Raw genomic sequence first — 16,151 nt, 5'->3', positions numbered from 1 at the left:
ACAGTAAATAAAGAAACCAAGTAGGAGAAGAATATGGAGTTTTTTGTTTCCATTTTTTAGCAACTAACACATACATGAACATATTTGTTTTGGAAAGCACAGATGATGTTTTTATGTGGCCTTAGCTTCCAGCTGGAGCCACCATCTCTCAATACTTTATGAAAATAAGGTATGACTGGAAGACAATGCACCTCAAGAACTATACCTAAAGCTATTTTTAGGGATCCCTGGGTGGCGCAGCGGTTTGGCGCCTGCCTTTGGCTCAGGGCGCGATCCTGGACACCCGGGATCGAATCCCACGTCAGGCTCCCTGTGCATGGAGCCTGCTTCTCTCTCTGCCTGTGTCTCTGCCTCTCTCTCTCTCTCTCTCTCTGAGTGTGACTATCGTAAATAAATAAATTAAAAAAAATAATAATAATAAAGCTATTTTTATTTAGTTTTCACATATACATGAGAAGGGCTTGCATATAATTGATTTTTTAGAGAAGTTATAAAATATTAACATATCAATAGAAAAATCAAGTACATTTGATGAAATTAATTTTGTCCACATTGGTAGCATATTCATCTTCATACAAAAGAACAAATATATTCTTAGTGAAGAAATGTAGAAAATGACCTACCTGTGAAAGTTGACTACTGTATTTTGTCAAAACAAGGTGGAAACATTTATAATGTATTTCTCCAGCACATTCTCTAGAGTATTTTAGAAATAATTCTGAATAACTCATCAAAATAGTCTTTGTTCCTCAAGGGCACAACCTTAATTTGGTGCTTTGAGACCCTAGCTTCTCCTTTGAGGCCAAAAATCTATCTATGTACCCTGCTTGGTATTGAGTGTGTGAGATCTTTAGCAACAATAGTGAAATTATCCATCACCTTTAACACCATGGAAGAAGAAAAATAAGAGTATATAAGTTTTGTATTTATACTGTATGTTGGCAAATCGAACTCAAATAACAAAATATACAAAAAAAAGTTGTTTTTTTGTATGGTAAAATGAGAAAATTCTCATCAGAAGGCTTCATTGTTTCTCTGTAGATACTGAGGTTAGGTCATCCACTGAGAGTGAGGGGAAGAAAGGTGAAGTCAGTGAGAGATTTGAGGAGCAGAAAGAATGTACAAAGCAGAAGACCAATGAAAAGAAGTAGAAGTAGAAGTCAGGGATGAGGACCCTTTAACAGTGGACACCATGGATTTATATTGGAACCAATCTGCCCCATTGAGTTAATTTCATCAACATGCTAACAATCAAAGATGAGTCTGAGAGCCAGGATCATTCATAAAATTGATGATTCATAAAACTGGTGATTTAGAAGGATGATCAAAAGTAGACTAAAGAATATTTGAACATTGGCACTGCATTTGTTAGAGAATGAAAGAATCTAGAGATGCTTTCACTAGTCTGTATCTTCTAGGGAACAGATATTTCCAAGTCAAAGTGTAGGTTATTCAAGAAAAGAGAGACATCTGATTCTGTTAGATGTCTAAATGGTGGTGTTAACCTTAAAAATAAACATTGCCAGTTATTTTGACAGCAAAAAAAAAAAAATGAGTTTTGAGGGGAATAAAAGAGAATTACAATCCAGGACAAATTGTGGCAAAATTTTAGACAAATCGAAGGAACAAAGGAGAACTGCACTTTTTAAGGAGAAAAGGGGTATGTTGGGAAGGGTATTAGTACTAAAAGTCCATTGGAGGAAACGGAGTTCAGTGTGATGGCTTTTCATTGATGGAGCTGTTGCTGGGGTGGGGATTGAGGGAGCTGTGGATGAAGACAGCCTCTGTTCCTCAGGCTGTAGTAGTAGAGTAGTATCCACGTGCAAGGTCAAGTCCATGTAAGTTCACACCTGACTCTTCCTGTTGGGTCTGCAACTGACTACAGTATTAGAATGTGAGAGCTCTCCCTATGGAAACCTCCCAACTCCGTTGTAGTGAAGTTTCCCGTTAATAATTTTCATAGTGGGTTATGCTATGAGAAATTAGACATGGAGTAAAAGCTGCATATCAACATCAAAATGTAGATTGTTATCAACTCACCACATTTGAGATTTGAATGTGACCATATTATTTTCAGAATGAAGTGGAAAGATTTCTCTCTCAATTTTTCTCTCATTCTTATCCTGATTCCTTGCACAGATCACATAATAAAATTTAAACAGTGAAACCTACTGTTTAATTATTCCCATGAAATAAGTTTCTTGTAGGATTATAAAGCTCATTGTAGGATGGTAGAGCCCTTACTTCCTGACCATTTACTGTGGAGATTCCTTGTTTTACATAAAAAGAGTTGGGCAGCCTGGGTGGCTCAGGGGTTTAGCACTGCCTTCAGCCCAGGGTGTGATCCTGGAGACCAGGATTGAGTCCCATGTCAGGTTCCCTGCATGGAGCCTGCTTCTCCCTCTGCCTGTGTCTCTGCCTCGTGTGTGTGTGTGTGTGTGTGTGTGTGTGTGTGTGTGTCTCATGAATAAATAAATAAAATCTTTAAAAAAAAAAAGGATTGAAGATTTAAAGACACTTCTTTAAACATAATGCTAGCTTTTCATTTGAAGAAAACTTGTCCCAAAGTACCTGAACATGTATGTATTTAAGTATTTCCTAATATACTATAATATATGCATTGGAATAAGCATAGGATTTACAAAAAGACTTTTCCAATAGGACTAGCTCAATAGTAACTGAATAGGCAAAACGCAGTGAATTAGTTCTTTGAGCTCTGGAAGAGCAAAGTGTCTGGACTTTTCAGTATGGGATAGCTTCATCAGAAGTCCACACATAAAAAGTCAATATTCATAAGAACAAAAAAGTCTATATTCTTTTGTTTATATAGCAATGGATAAAGATAAGACTTTACCTAGATATATGATAATAATTCAAAGAAGAATTTTATGCATTCTTATTTTCCCAGAAAGTCTTCAGAGGACTCTGCTTAAATTATACTTGAAGACCTGAATTCCTTAGTTAATATCACCCTGCTTCAATTGCAATAACCAATTGATCTGTCTGCTAAAAAGACACAGATACACAAATGTCACGACAGGTAGTAGAAAATATCATCCTGACATTGTTTGTTACTTACATTTTTGTGATTATTCAATAGGTTGTCTTTTTAAAAGTTACAGCAGGTCAAGGACACCTAGGTGGCTCAGTCTGTTGAGTGATCAACTCTTGGTTTTGGCCTGGGTCATGATCTTGTGGCCCTGACATCAAGCCCTGTGTGGGTCTCTGTGGGGAGTCTCCTTAAGATTCTCTACCTCTGCCCCTCCCCTCACTCTCTTTCTTTCTCTGGGATAAATAAGTAAATCTTTTTTCAAAAACATTTACAGCAGGTCCTACATTTTACTGGAAGTTCTAATCTATATAATAAAGTTATGCAGATATGACAGGATAAAATAAAATTATGCTATTCACAGATCATAGGACAGTTTACATACGATCTCCTTTGGAAGGTCATATTACACATAAATCATTTATATTATTATGCAAAAACCTATTGTAACCAAACTAACATGAATTACAGATAGAGATTATATCCGATGGAATTGTCATACACAAAAAACTTTATTTGCAGCAAATAAGGAAATCGTGAAGAATAACTTCCAAAGACTCCCTGAAAGGGGGTGAGCTGGTTCTTTCCATTTAGGGCTTAGAGTGAATATTCAAAAAGAGGAACTTGAGATACCTGAGTGGCTCATTGGCTTAGATCAGGGTTATCAATCTTAAAAAAAAAACAGAGGAACTTGTCATTGCATGTAAAGCCATACACTTGTGCTGGGAGGTTTAAAAAACATGCCTAGACACCATTGAATGTTATATTAGAAGCATGGGCTCTTCCTAGGGCAGAGACTTTAATATAATGAAGCAGAAGAAACTGCCTGACAAAGGGAAGGGCCATGTCCCTGCTCTAAGAGCCGGTATAACCAGGATGGAGTCTTGGGCTTGATATTTCAGCTAAGAAATTCAGAGCCTTGCTTGTTCATGGACTGGAAGTGAAACCCCTATAGAAAGGTAAAGTTGGATGAGAATGAAGATGAACATACTTGTCTTTCAGGAAAGCTTGACTTTAAACTGAAATTTTTCCTTTCCTCCTTCTTGAAGCCGGCCCTTCCCCTTCACTTGCTTTTCTGTAGAATCTTTTTTTTTTTTTTTATTGGAGTTCAATTTGCCAACATATAGCATAACACCCAGGGCTCATCCTGTCAAGTGTCCCCCTCAGTGCCCGTCACCCAGTCACCCCTACCCCTCGCCCACCTCCCTTTCCACCACCCCTTGTTCTTTTCCCAGAGTTAGGAGTCTTTCAGGTTCTGTCTCCCTTTCTGATATTTCCCACTCATTTTTTTCTCATTTTCCCTTTATTCCCTTTCACTATTTTTTATATTCCCCAAATGAATGAGAACATATAATGTTTGTCCTTCTCCGATTGACTTATTTCACTCAGCATAATACCCTCCAGTTCCATCCACGTCAAAGCAAATGGTGGGTATTTGTCATTTCTAATGGATGAGGAATATTCCATTGTATCCATAGACCACATCTTCTTTATCCATTCATCTTTCGATGGACACCGAGGCTCCTTCCACAGTTTGGCTATTGTGGCCATTGCTGTTAGAAATATCGGGGTGCAGGTGTCCCAGTGTTTCATTGCATCTGTATCTTTGGGGTAAATCCCCAGCAGTGCAATTGCTGGGTCGTAGGGCAGGTCTATTTTTAACTGTTTGAGGAACCTCCACACAGTTTTCCAGAGTGGCTGCACCAGTTCACATTCCCACCAACAGTGCAAGAGGGTTCCCCTTTCTCCACATCCTCTCCAACATTTGTGGTTTCCTGCCTTGTTAATTTTCCCCATTCTCACTGGTGTGAGGTGGTATCTCATTGTGGTTTTGATTTGTATTTCCCTGATGGCAAGTGATGCGGAGCATTTTCTCATGTGCTTGTTGGCCATGTCTATGTCTTCGTCTGTCAGATTTCTGTTCATGTCTTTTGCCCATTTCATGATTGGATTGTTTGATTCTTGGGTATTGAGTTCAATAAGTTTTTTATAGATCTTGGAAACTAGCCCTTTATCTGATATGTCATTTGCAAATATCTTCTCCCATTCTGTAGGTTGTCTTTTAGTTTTGTTGACTGTATCCTTTGCTGTGCAAAAGCTTCTTATCTTGATGAAGTCTTAATAGTTCATTTTTGCTTTTGTTTCTCTTGCCTTCATGGATGTATCTTGCAAGAAGTTACTGTGGCCGAGTTCAAAAAGGGTGTTGCCTGTGTTCTCCTCTAGGATTTTGATGGAATCTTGTCTCACATTTAGATCTTTCATCCATTTTGAGTTTATCTTTGTGTATGGTGCAAGAGAGTGGTCTAGTTCCATTCTTCTGCATGTGGATGTCCAATTTTCCCAGCACCAACTATTGAAGACACTGTATTTTTTCCAATGGATAGTCTTTTCTCCTTTATCGAATATTAGTTGACCATAGAGTTGAGGGTCCACTTCAGGGTTCTTTATTCTGTTCCATTGATCTATGTGTCTGTTTTTGTGCCAGTACCACACTGTCTTGATGACCACAGCTTTGTAGTACAATCTGACATCTGGCATTGTGATGCCCCCAGCTATGGTTTTCTTTTTTAATATTCCCCTGGCTATTTGGGGTCTTTTCTGATTCCACACTAATCTTAAGATGATTTCTTCCAACTCTTTGAAGAAAGTCCATGGTACTTTGATAGGGTTTGCATTGAATGTGTTAATTGCCCTGGGTAGCATTGACATTTTCACAATATTAATTCTTCCAACCTATAAGCATGAAATATTTTTCCATCTCTTTATGTCTTCCTCAATTTCTTTCAGAAGTGTTCTATAGTTTTTAGGGTATAGATCCTTTACCTCTTTGGTTAGGTTTATTCCTAGGTATCTTATGCTTTTGGGTGCAATTGTAAATGGGATTGACTCCTTAATTTCTCTTTCTTCAGTCTCATTGTTAGTGTATAGAAATGCCACTGATTTCTGGGCATTGATTTTGTATCCTGCCACGCTACCAAATTGCTGTATAAGTTCTAGCAATCTTGGGGTGGAGTCTTTGGGGTTTTCTATGTACAGTATCATGTCATCTGTGAAAAGGGAGAGTTTGACTTCTTCTTTGCCAATTTGAATGCCTTTTATTTCTTCTTGTTGCCTGATTGCTGAGGCTAGGACTTCTAGTACTATGTTGAATAGCAATGGTGAGAGTAGGAACTCGGTATGGATGTTGACACCTCGCTGACTTCAATGTACACTGAGTAACAACACCCACACGGCCTGTATTTTCCTATAAAACTCCTCAGCCTTTTACAGCCCCCTGCCCCCCACCCTACCCTTAACCGCCTGCTAGCTTGCAGTGTTGGGAGGCATTACCCTTCTGCAGCCTCCTTTGCCTGGCAAAATAATAAACTATCCTCCTTCTTTTTCCCCAAAATGCCTTCCAGTTACATATTTTGGTTCCAGAACACAGAAGTTTTTGACAACAGAACCAAATGAATTCCCTGAGAAAACAAGCTTTAAATTTTCTACTGGTTTTAACCTCATTAACCCTATGGGGCATGGTTTCAGTTCTGCCAAAACAGCTCAAGAATGTGGGATCCCTGGGTGGCGCAGGGGTTTGGCACCTGCCTTTGGCCCAGGGCGCGATCCTGGAGACCCGGGATCGAATCCCACGTCGGGCTCCCGGTGCATGGAGCCTGCTTCTCCCTCTGCCTGTGTCTCTGCCTCTCTCTCTTTCTCTCTCTGTGACTATCATAAATAAATAAACATTTAAAAAAAATTTTAAAAAGAATGTACTTTAGGTCACTCTTGACCATTGACACAGCACTGGGAATTTTACCATTGATTTATTATGTCTGATGTAGTTAGGCTATTTCCTGGCTAGGTAGACATTATTAGTTTCTGCATTCCCTTTGCTTCCTTAAAATCCTTAACTATTGAGGTTTTTGCATTTCTTGGTAATTTTTTTTTAAGATTTTTATTTGTTTATTCATGAGAGACACACAGAGAGAGGCAGAGACATAGGCAGAGACAGAGGGAGAAGCAGGTTCCATGCAGGGAGTCCGATGGGGGGCTCGATCCCAGGACTCCAGGATCACACCTTAGGCTGAAGGCAGGCGCTCAACAGCTGAGCAACCTGGGTGTCCCACATTTCTTTGTAATTCTATCACTTCCTTGGATGTCCTTGCAGAAGTCTGCTCCAGTTAGTAGACCCTTAGGGCACAGATCATGGAAAATAGCTGGGGACCTAAAATGACTTCTCCTAAAATGACTATGTCTCATCTTTCATTTTCTGGAAGCTACTAACTCTTTCTGCATACACTGCCATAACTGAAATTAAAAAAAAAAAAATAAGTATTATTGGATGCCTGGGTGGCTCAGTGGTTTAACCCCTGCCTTTGGCCCAGGGCATGATCCTGGAGTCCTGGGATCAAATCCCACATCAGGCTCCTTGCATGGAGCCTGCTTCTCCCTCTGCCTGTATCTATGCCTCCCTCTCTTTCTGTGTCTCTCATGAATAAGTAAATAAAATCTTTTTAAAATTTAAGTATTATCTTAAGTATAATATTAAGTATAACATCAAATGCATACACTACTTAGAAATGAATATAATAAAACTATGCAAGAGATTGGATCTGAAAACCACAAAACATTGCAGAGAGAAATTAAAGACCTAAATAGTGAAGAGATTGAGATATATCACTTGTGGATTGGAATATTTGATATTGTTAAGTTGTCAATTCTTCCTGAATTGATCAATAATTTTAATGCCAGTCCACTCAACATTTCAGCAGGCTTATCTTTTCAAAAATTGAAAACTGATTCTAAAATACATAGATAAATATTTTTAAAAAAGACTTAAATTAGCCAAAGAAAGCCATTTTGAGAGTGAAGAAAAATTATTAAATGATCTAGCCTACCTAATTTTAAGAGTTAATAGGAAGTGATAGTACTGAAAACGATGTATAGATCTGCGGATAACAAATAGATTAATTGCACAGAATAGAGAATCCAGAAGTATACTCACCCATATTAACTCAGTGGATCTTTAAACAAAGTTACAGAGTTATAGCAAAAGGGAATGCCACTGGAAAAATTAATCTCTAGAAAAATTTAACTTCAAGCTCTGTATCACATCTGTCATGAGCATGCTATGAAGGCGCACACACGATTTGTGTCTTTCCACAATGTCAGGTTTATTTAATCATAAAGCAAAGTTAAATAACAATTATAAAGCAGGTTCAGAGACCAAATTCAACGACATTTCCCCATGGTTAAACTTGGCTTCTTATACAGCACACAGAACAGACAAACCACACAACATACAAGATAACAGAAGAGTGTAGGAAGTTGGCTAGAACCAAACGTGAGATCAGTCTGTGAGTCTCAGTGTGGTCCAGGTCAGCTCTGGGCACTTCCTGACTATTCTGTTCAAGCAAGGGAGGATTTCAGATCTGTTTGGAGATCAGTTGGGCAGAGCTTTCTGTAGTGGCTGCTTTTTTTAAGTGCTCAGACATAGAGAGGTCACGTCTGAAGATTCTGACATCTGCCCAAATCCACTCTTTTTTAAAAAAATTTAATCAGCTGCAGGTCCCCACAGACCTCCTCTGGTTCTGCTCATTATCAGTTCTTGGGGTGTCAGCTGATGCTGGTCCAGGCTGTGTCATCTAGCTGCAGTACCTTTAGTTGCTTGCATCATTGTTTGACATAGGCCCCTGCTTTACAAAGGCTCCTGCTTCACATGAGAGATTCCATTTGCTCACTACAACATCATACCCCAAAATTCCAATACTAACATGTATGGATCACAGGACTAAATGTAAACACTAAATCTACAAGTCCTCTAGGGGCAAAAATAAAAGAATGTCTTCATGATTTTAAAAAATTGACCAAAAAATTGACCAAAAGTTTCTCAGGGTGTACAGAAAAATCATTCATTGTGAAACAAATATATAAACTTTATGGGAACAAATCTCTTTTTTTGTGTGTATGCGTGATCACAGGTATTAGTTTTTAATACTATTAACTGAGCCACTTTCACCCCTAGTATGAAAGAGAAGTCCTTACATGGCAATGTATCTGTAAAAATTATGTGACCAAATTTCAAAACATGCACTCTTCAAAAATAATGTTAAAATAATGAAAAGGTGAGTCACAGACTAGAAAAAATATTCATATAGAGTAATTCTGACAAAGACTTGCATTCAGAATACATAAAGATCTTCCATAACTTACTGATCAAAATGAAACAACAAAATGTAAGAGACACTTCATAAAAGAAGATACAAGAATGGTCAAAAACCACGTGAAAATCATTTCAATATCCGTAATTGTCAAAGAAATGTAAATTATAACTACCAAAGGAAAACACTTCATACCCAACCTCCACAGCAAGAACTTAGCCGATTGTGACAAAAGGAAACAACTAGAATTCTCATAATATACCACTTGATGGAATGTAAAATAGTTTTTAACGACTTTAGAAGTTTTATAAGTTTATAAAATTTTACAAATTTTGTAAGAAATAACCAGTTTATTTTGTAAGAAGTTATACCTTCTTACAAAACTATGACCCAGCAATTCTACTCTTAAGCATTTATCCAAGACAAAAGAAGACACATGTCCTTCAAGAAACTCAAATATATACTGGCAGATGCATAGATTGTGGTATGTCCATATTACGGAAATAAAAATGAACTTACTAGTCGTACACATAAATGAATCTCAGAAACATTATGGGGGAGGTATTAACTTCCTGAATGGTAGAGTAGTGACCTCCTCAAAACTGCTCCTCCAAGAACACTGGCAAAAGGTATCTAAGTCAACTTTTTCAGAAGTTTTAATCAAAACTTAAATTAAACAAAGCTTACAGCAATCCTGAGAGTGTTTATTCCATAAAAATTGCAGGGAATTCTGCTAAGAATGGTGAGCTTTGTGGCACATTCTACTTGCTCTATTCCCACATCCTCTCCTTAGTTACATAGTAATCTTGAAAACTGGAATTGAGATTACCTGGCTATGCACATTGGTCAGACTGCATTGAGCTTTACATTTAAAATTTCTGCACTTTATAAGGAGTAAATTTGCCTTCCTAAATATGACTTAATAGTAAATTTTGCTTTCTTCAGAGTAAAACATATCAAATGATTTACTGTTATTTCTAGGGTACCATGTTATAAGGGCTCTTTTATACTATAGATTATATACTATAGATTAACATGCAGAGCAAAAAGTTTAAGCACTGAGAACTAAAGTTCCCCTCAAACCTGGTCTTTACTAGAAATTTTTTAAACAATGACATCAAGAGTAGAACCCAGAAAGCTCTCCAGTTTATCTATTCATTCTTCTCTTGTCTTTATTTATCTATTGTCACTGAAGCCTGGGAGGAAAAGGGGTGAGTGAGGATGAAAAGGAGAGAAGGAGGAGAAGTAGCTAAATGAAGAACTCTTAGTAGTGAATAAGGGTCGTCAAGGCAACTACTTCTGGGATTTCTCTACACAATAGGGGCTCAAAGAGTTTTTACACAGCCTGCTGGGACCATTTACTTCTCAAAATCCTGTCATCACGAATCCCATATTCTTAGAGAATCAAGTACATTGAATGATTAGTATAATAAAGGAAGATGATATTTATGTGTTGGGCAATCTAACAAAACCAGAAAGGAAAACACACATGAAACCCTCAAATCTAGGAACTATGGAAAAACCAAAAGAGCAAGAGCTGCATTTTACAAGTGTTAGCCTAAAAGTCATACTTCTGTACTACCTTGTGGCTAGTAGTTGTTTTTTTTTTTTTTCTTGATCCTGTACCCTAGAAGGAGAGCCTGGCTGCTAGTCTAATCCAAATATTTGTGTCTAACTATCATAAACATACTAAGAAGCCTCTGACTTCTGGTATCTATCTTTAAATATATTAGAATAAGTAGGCAGTCAGCAGGCTAGGAAAGCCAAAATGTAGCGACTTTAGTACTGTTATTGAGGGGACCCTGATCATTTCATTATGAGAAAAAGAAGCTCAAATCAATCACTTTCAATATAACAATACTGTTCAGCACTGCAGTGCAGTGTGCTTTTAAAAACACTGCACACACTTATATTTTTCTATTAGCAGAATTCTACATGCTGTGATAGGCAGGGTTGAAAATATGTAGGAATCCACAAATTGTATCATGTGGGAAAAAATCTAACCCATCTACTTATAAAGTTAACACTGGTTTTAACATTCCTGTTGAGTTGTAAACAGCATAAAGTGCCAGTGTCTAAACTAAGAGTCTATAAGTGAGCAGTGAGTAGGCAAGGAATTTAATTTTACTGAGCAAATGTGTAGTGGACTGCAGTAGCTATTATAAAGCAAGATTTCTTCTGGTATTTCATGACTCCACCCTCACCACCGACATACACACAAGTACACAAATACATACATACCCCACAACCATATACATGATGAATACCTGAGACTTTTTAGGCAATGCTGTCCTTTCTAAAGAGATGCAGACTTGCCTCTAATGCAATTGTCCCAAAAGTATGTAAAATTGAGGCTGCCAGGTGAAAAGTCTATGAAACAGAATGAGTGAATTTATAATATGAGAGAGGAAATGAAAGACAGAGAAAGAGAAAGAAAGAGAGACCGTGAACGACTTCATGGCACTAAGAACTCCAAGCCTACGATGGTTTGAATTAACTTGTGTTCCTTCACTGGATACTCTATTGCTATATTGAAATCACATTTACTTTATGCAATATGAAAGACGTAGGATACTGAAATATCATGTTTATTAAAATGTTTAATTTCAAAGAAGGCAAGACAAATAAAACATTATCCAACAAAGCATCCAACCAGCTACCAAAGAACTTCCTTTCTAACATTAACTTTCTGAAATAATGATTCTTGACAACTTTTAGTTCCAGGTGCCAGAGGGAATATTTTGTCTTCCATCACCCTATGCCCTCAATTGGAATGATTTCTTTCTTAATTTAAAAACTTTTAGTAATGGCCTGCTTATAAAGGCATGGAGATGTTCAGGTTGACATAAAGAGGTTTCTTTTCTTAAGGATGTCTTAATCAATGTTTTTTTTTTAAGATTTATTTATTTATTTGAGAGCAAGAGCAGATAGAAGGAGGGGCAGAGGGAGAGAGAGAATCCTCAAGCAGACTCCCTGCTGCATGTGGAGCCTGATGTAGGTCTCAATTTCATGACCCTGAGATCATAACCTGAGCCAAAACCAAGAGTTGGTAGGTTAGCCAACTGAACCACCCATGTGCCTCTAGTTTATGTATATTACACTGTATTTTTATAATTAGTTTCTCTAACAAACAACTTGATTAAAGCTGTAATATTTATAGAATCACTGGAATAGGCATGTTTAAATATGTAGCTTGGAAAGAAAGATGGAGGGTCAGGGCAATCAAAAGGAGGTAATATTTATGCTGTCTTGAAATATGAAGAGCTCTCCAGAAAAAGAATGATAAGAGGAAACCATTGAATAAGACAGAAAAATGTGTTTTTGATATGCAGTATCTGAAATGAAGAATAAAGGAAGATAAAATGATAAGATTTGGAATCAATTTCTTATCAAAAACTCTAAGCTATAATGAAAGCAAAATGAGTTTTTAGTCTCTTTTAAATGGCTACTTTTCTATTATTATGACAGTCTTTCCATGAAATATACTAGCATCACACTTAGTATACTTTACCCAGTTCCAACCAGTTTAAAGCACTACCTGCTTACATGTCAATGGTCACTGTAAAGAAAATCCAGTCCTACTGGGGAGATATTCCATCAAGAAAATACCAGTCAAACCAACTTAAAGCTTTAAACATGCCCCAGTGAAATTGCAGCCAGCAGTAAAATAAATATGTATGGTTATTTGCTAAGGTATTAAGGAAAACCTACTTATCTTGCCCTGGCTCTTTAAGCTTAAACTTCTTACTCATTTAAAAATCAAACACATGACACTTTATCTACAGGAGTTATAAAGAATACCTCTTTTCTAAGCTCAGAAACCTCCATTCTATGGACCCCTGGTGTTCTTGTTCTGTGATACCCCCTATATTTACCTTGTGGTTTGTTCCCATTATTCCCTCACATCAAGATTACTTGTCCAGATTAGAAATGTTTGACTCTGAGGGGGCCTGGGTGGCTCAGTCAGTTAAGCATCCAACCCTTCGTTTCAGCTCAGGTTGTATTCACAGGGTCAGGTGATTGAGCCCCGCATCAGCTCCATGCTCAGTGTTGAGTCACTTGAGATCCTCTCTCCCTGTCCCTTTGCCCCTCCCATTCATGTGCTTGCACTCACGCTGTCTCTCACTCACTTTCTAAAAATAAATAATTCTTAAAAAAAAAAAGAAATATTTTATTCCAGCATCTCTGTCAGGATTAAGTTCTGATTTTTTTTCTGGTTCACTGGGGCTAAGAAGCAGTCTCTAAGCCTTTTGGGTCCTCTGGACAAGTTCTGACTCAGCCTACTCTTAATTACTTGTTCTCTGGCAGTTATATACACCACTATTCAATCATGAAACCATCAAATGGGGAAAAAATGGAATCATTCCTCCTGCTCCAGTCTTTCTCTATCTCACCTACTTTTATACTGGTGTTTTATGCCTCTGAACAGGGAGTTGAAATGTGATATCTGATTATTTTCAAGCATATAGGTTCTGTGGAATTTATACAGAGTGACCATATTCTCCAGGATGCAGAGACCGTTAGTCTAATTCCACTATCAAAAACAACAACAAAACTCATGACATGAAAAAAATGGAGTCAGGGTGAATGAAGGTTGATTTGGTCATTTTTATGTTCCCTCAGAGTCCTAAAATCCCATACTTTGTTGATTCTAAGTACAGAGGTAAAAACAAGTTGTTTTAAAAATTTTACCTAAGGAAGCTTTGACCTCCTTGTTTCTCAGACTATAGATGAGAGGATTTAACATAGGGATGACCACTGTATAAAACACAGATACCACTTTGTCCTGGTCCATTGAGTAGCTGGAGCTGGGGCGCAGATACATAAACAGAATTGTACCAAAGAAGATGGTAACCACCATCAAGTGGGAAGCACAGGTGGAAAAGGCTTTGTGCCTCCCTTCAGCAGAATGGATCCTCAAAATGGCAATGAGTATGTACAGATAAGAAATGAGAATAATCAAGAGGCAGCTCAGTTCATTAAAACTGGCAAAAGCAAAAATGACAACTTCATTGATATGTGTATCAGAACAAGAGAGTTTCAGGAGGGGTGGAGTGTCACAGAAAAAGTGGTTGATGACATTTGAACGGCAGAAAGACAGCCGAAAGGTGAAGCCAGTGTGAATGGCAGCATTCAGAAAGCCTGCAAGATACGTGGCCAACACCAGAAGGACATTAAGATGGGGAGACATAATAACTGCATAAAGAAGAGGCTTGCAGATGGCCACATAACGGTCATAAGCCATCACGGCCAACAGGAAGCCCTCAATGCCGGCAAAGGAACCAAAAAAGAAGAATTGAGTGGCACATCCATTAAATGAAATGACTGGGTTCTCCACCCAGAAATTCACTAGCATATTAGGGGCAATGACAGAAGAATAACAGAAATCAACAAGGGATAAGTTACTGAGGAAAAAATACATTGGAGTATGGAGATGTGAGTCAATCTTGATTAATAGGATCATGCCAAGATTTCCAAATACAGTGATCATATAGACGACCAGAAACACCATAAAAAGAAGGCACAGTAGTTCTGGATGATCCCCGAATCCCACAAGAATAAATTCAGTCACTGTTGTATGGTTGCTCATATCTTTGTCTCAGAATAGATGATTCATTTGCTAGGATAAGAAAGAAACCAAGGAAATACATTGTATAAAGAAAAAAAAATACCAGGAAAATAAAATAGTTCAATCTTATAAGTAAGATTAACTCTAAAATGCCCTGAGGATATGTGTATTAAACCTCTTTATTTTCCTATTGCAGTGAAAAAATTCCTTGAGTAAACAGAGTAACCTATTTTATTTAAAACTAATGTGTGTGTGTATGTGTGTGTGTGTGTGTGTGTGTGTGAAGTCTTTGCTCGTTGACCCTATTTATCCATAGCCTATCTTAACTCTCAACTTTTTTCTCCTCCTCCCTTGGTCTTACTGCCTTCACCTCCTATGATCCAATTCCTTGCATTCATCTTGGCAATAAAACATACAATACAGTTGAATACCTTTGCTTGTATACAGTTCTACTTTTCCTATTTTCTCTCAAGTCCACTCTGACCAGGTTTCCACCCCAGCACTCCATGGAAACATCTCTTACCTAAAGCATCATGGATTTTTACATTGTCAATTTCTGTGGTCAATTCTCATTCCTCATCCTTTTGACCTATCAATAACATTTGACAGAATTGACTTCTTACTGCTCCTTGAAAGACTTTCTTATCTGATCTTCCAGAACTCCAGACTTCAAGTTTTCCTCCTACAGTTGCGTTACTCTTTCAAGTCTCTGCTTACTCCTTCTTTTCTCTATGACTCTTAAGGCTGAAGTACCTCAGTCCTTGGTCTACCTCTTTTTCCTATTTATACTCTACTCTGGTGACTATTCAATTCTGTAAATTTAATTATCATCTATATACTTAAAACTCCTTAATTTATATCTCTAGCCCTGACCTCTTTTCCAAATTTCAGACTTATAATTTAACTGCTTACTCACAATCTCCACAATACTATCAAATAGCAACTCAGAATGACCCAAAGCTGAATTCTTCATGCCCTCCCTAATTTGCACCAAACATAGCATTCCTTATCTCATGTTAATGACAACTCTATACTTTCATTTGCTTAGATGACATTAAATAAACAAATAAATATTCAAGATATTAATCTCTTCTCTTTCTTATATACTATATAACCAGTTAATCAGAAATTATGTTGGTTCTACCTTCAAAATATCCATATCAACTACTTCCTATCGTCTCTATTCCTATCAAGACCCAAGACGACATTACCTTTCACCTAGATTACTGTAACAGTCTTTCACTGATCTATCTTTAAAGTCAGCTAAATTCCTACCCTATAAAAAAAAAACTATTTTAAAATTTTGTAAAGCTCTGCTTTACACATACATATACAAACATACTTACATTATATATGGAATTCTTGCTACAAAAAAATTAATTAAATTTCCCTA

At 37.4% G+C, this 16,151-nt stretch overlaps 1 protein-coding gene across 1 annotated transcript; it reads right to left on the bottom strand.

Annotated features, from left to right (window-relative positions):
• Positions 1-10,344: 10,344 nt before the first annotated feature.
• On the bottom strand, positions 10,345-14,779 carry LOC483514 (olfactory receptor 1020). The gene is made up of 2 exons (XM_038563255.1): positions 13,882-14,779; positions 10,345-10,352 (listed from the first exon to the last, which is right to left on the bottom strand). The coding sequence occupies exons 1-2, from the start codon at positions 14,777-14,779 to the stop codon at positions 10,345-10,347; spliced, it is 906 nt and encodes a 301-aa protein (XP_038419183.1).
• Positions 14,780-16,151: the final 1,372 nt, after the last annotated feature.

Source organism: Canis lupus, chromosome 18 (genome assembly GCF_011100685.1).
Source record: "Canis lupus familiaris isolate Mischka breed German Shepherd chromosome 18, alternate assembly UU_Cfam_GSD_1.0, whole genome shotgun sequence".
Taxonomy (NCBI): Eukaryota; Metazoa; Chordata; class Mammalia; order Carnivora; family Canidae; genus Canis; species Canis lupus.
The sequence above is the reverse complement of the archived record's forward strand: the minus strand, read 5'-3'. Positions and strand labels throughout refer to the sequence as shown.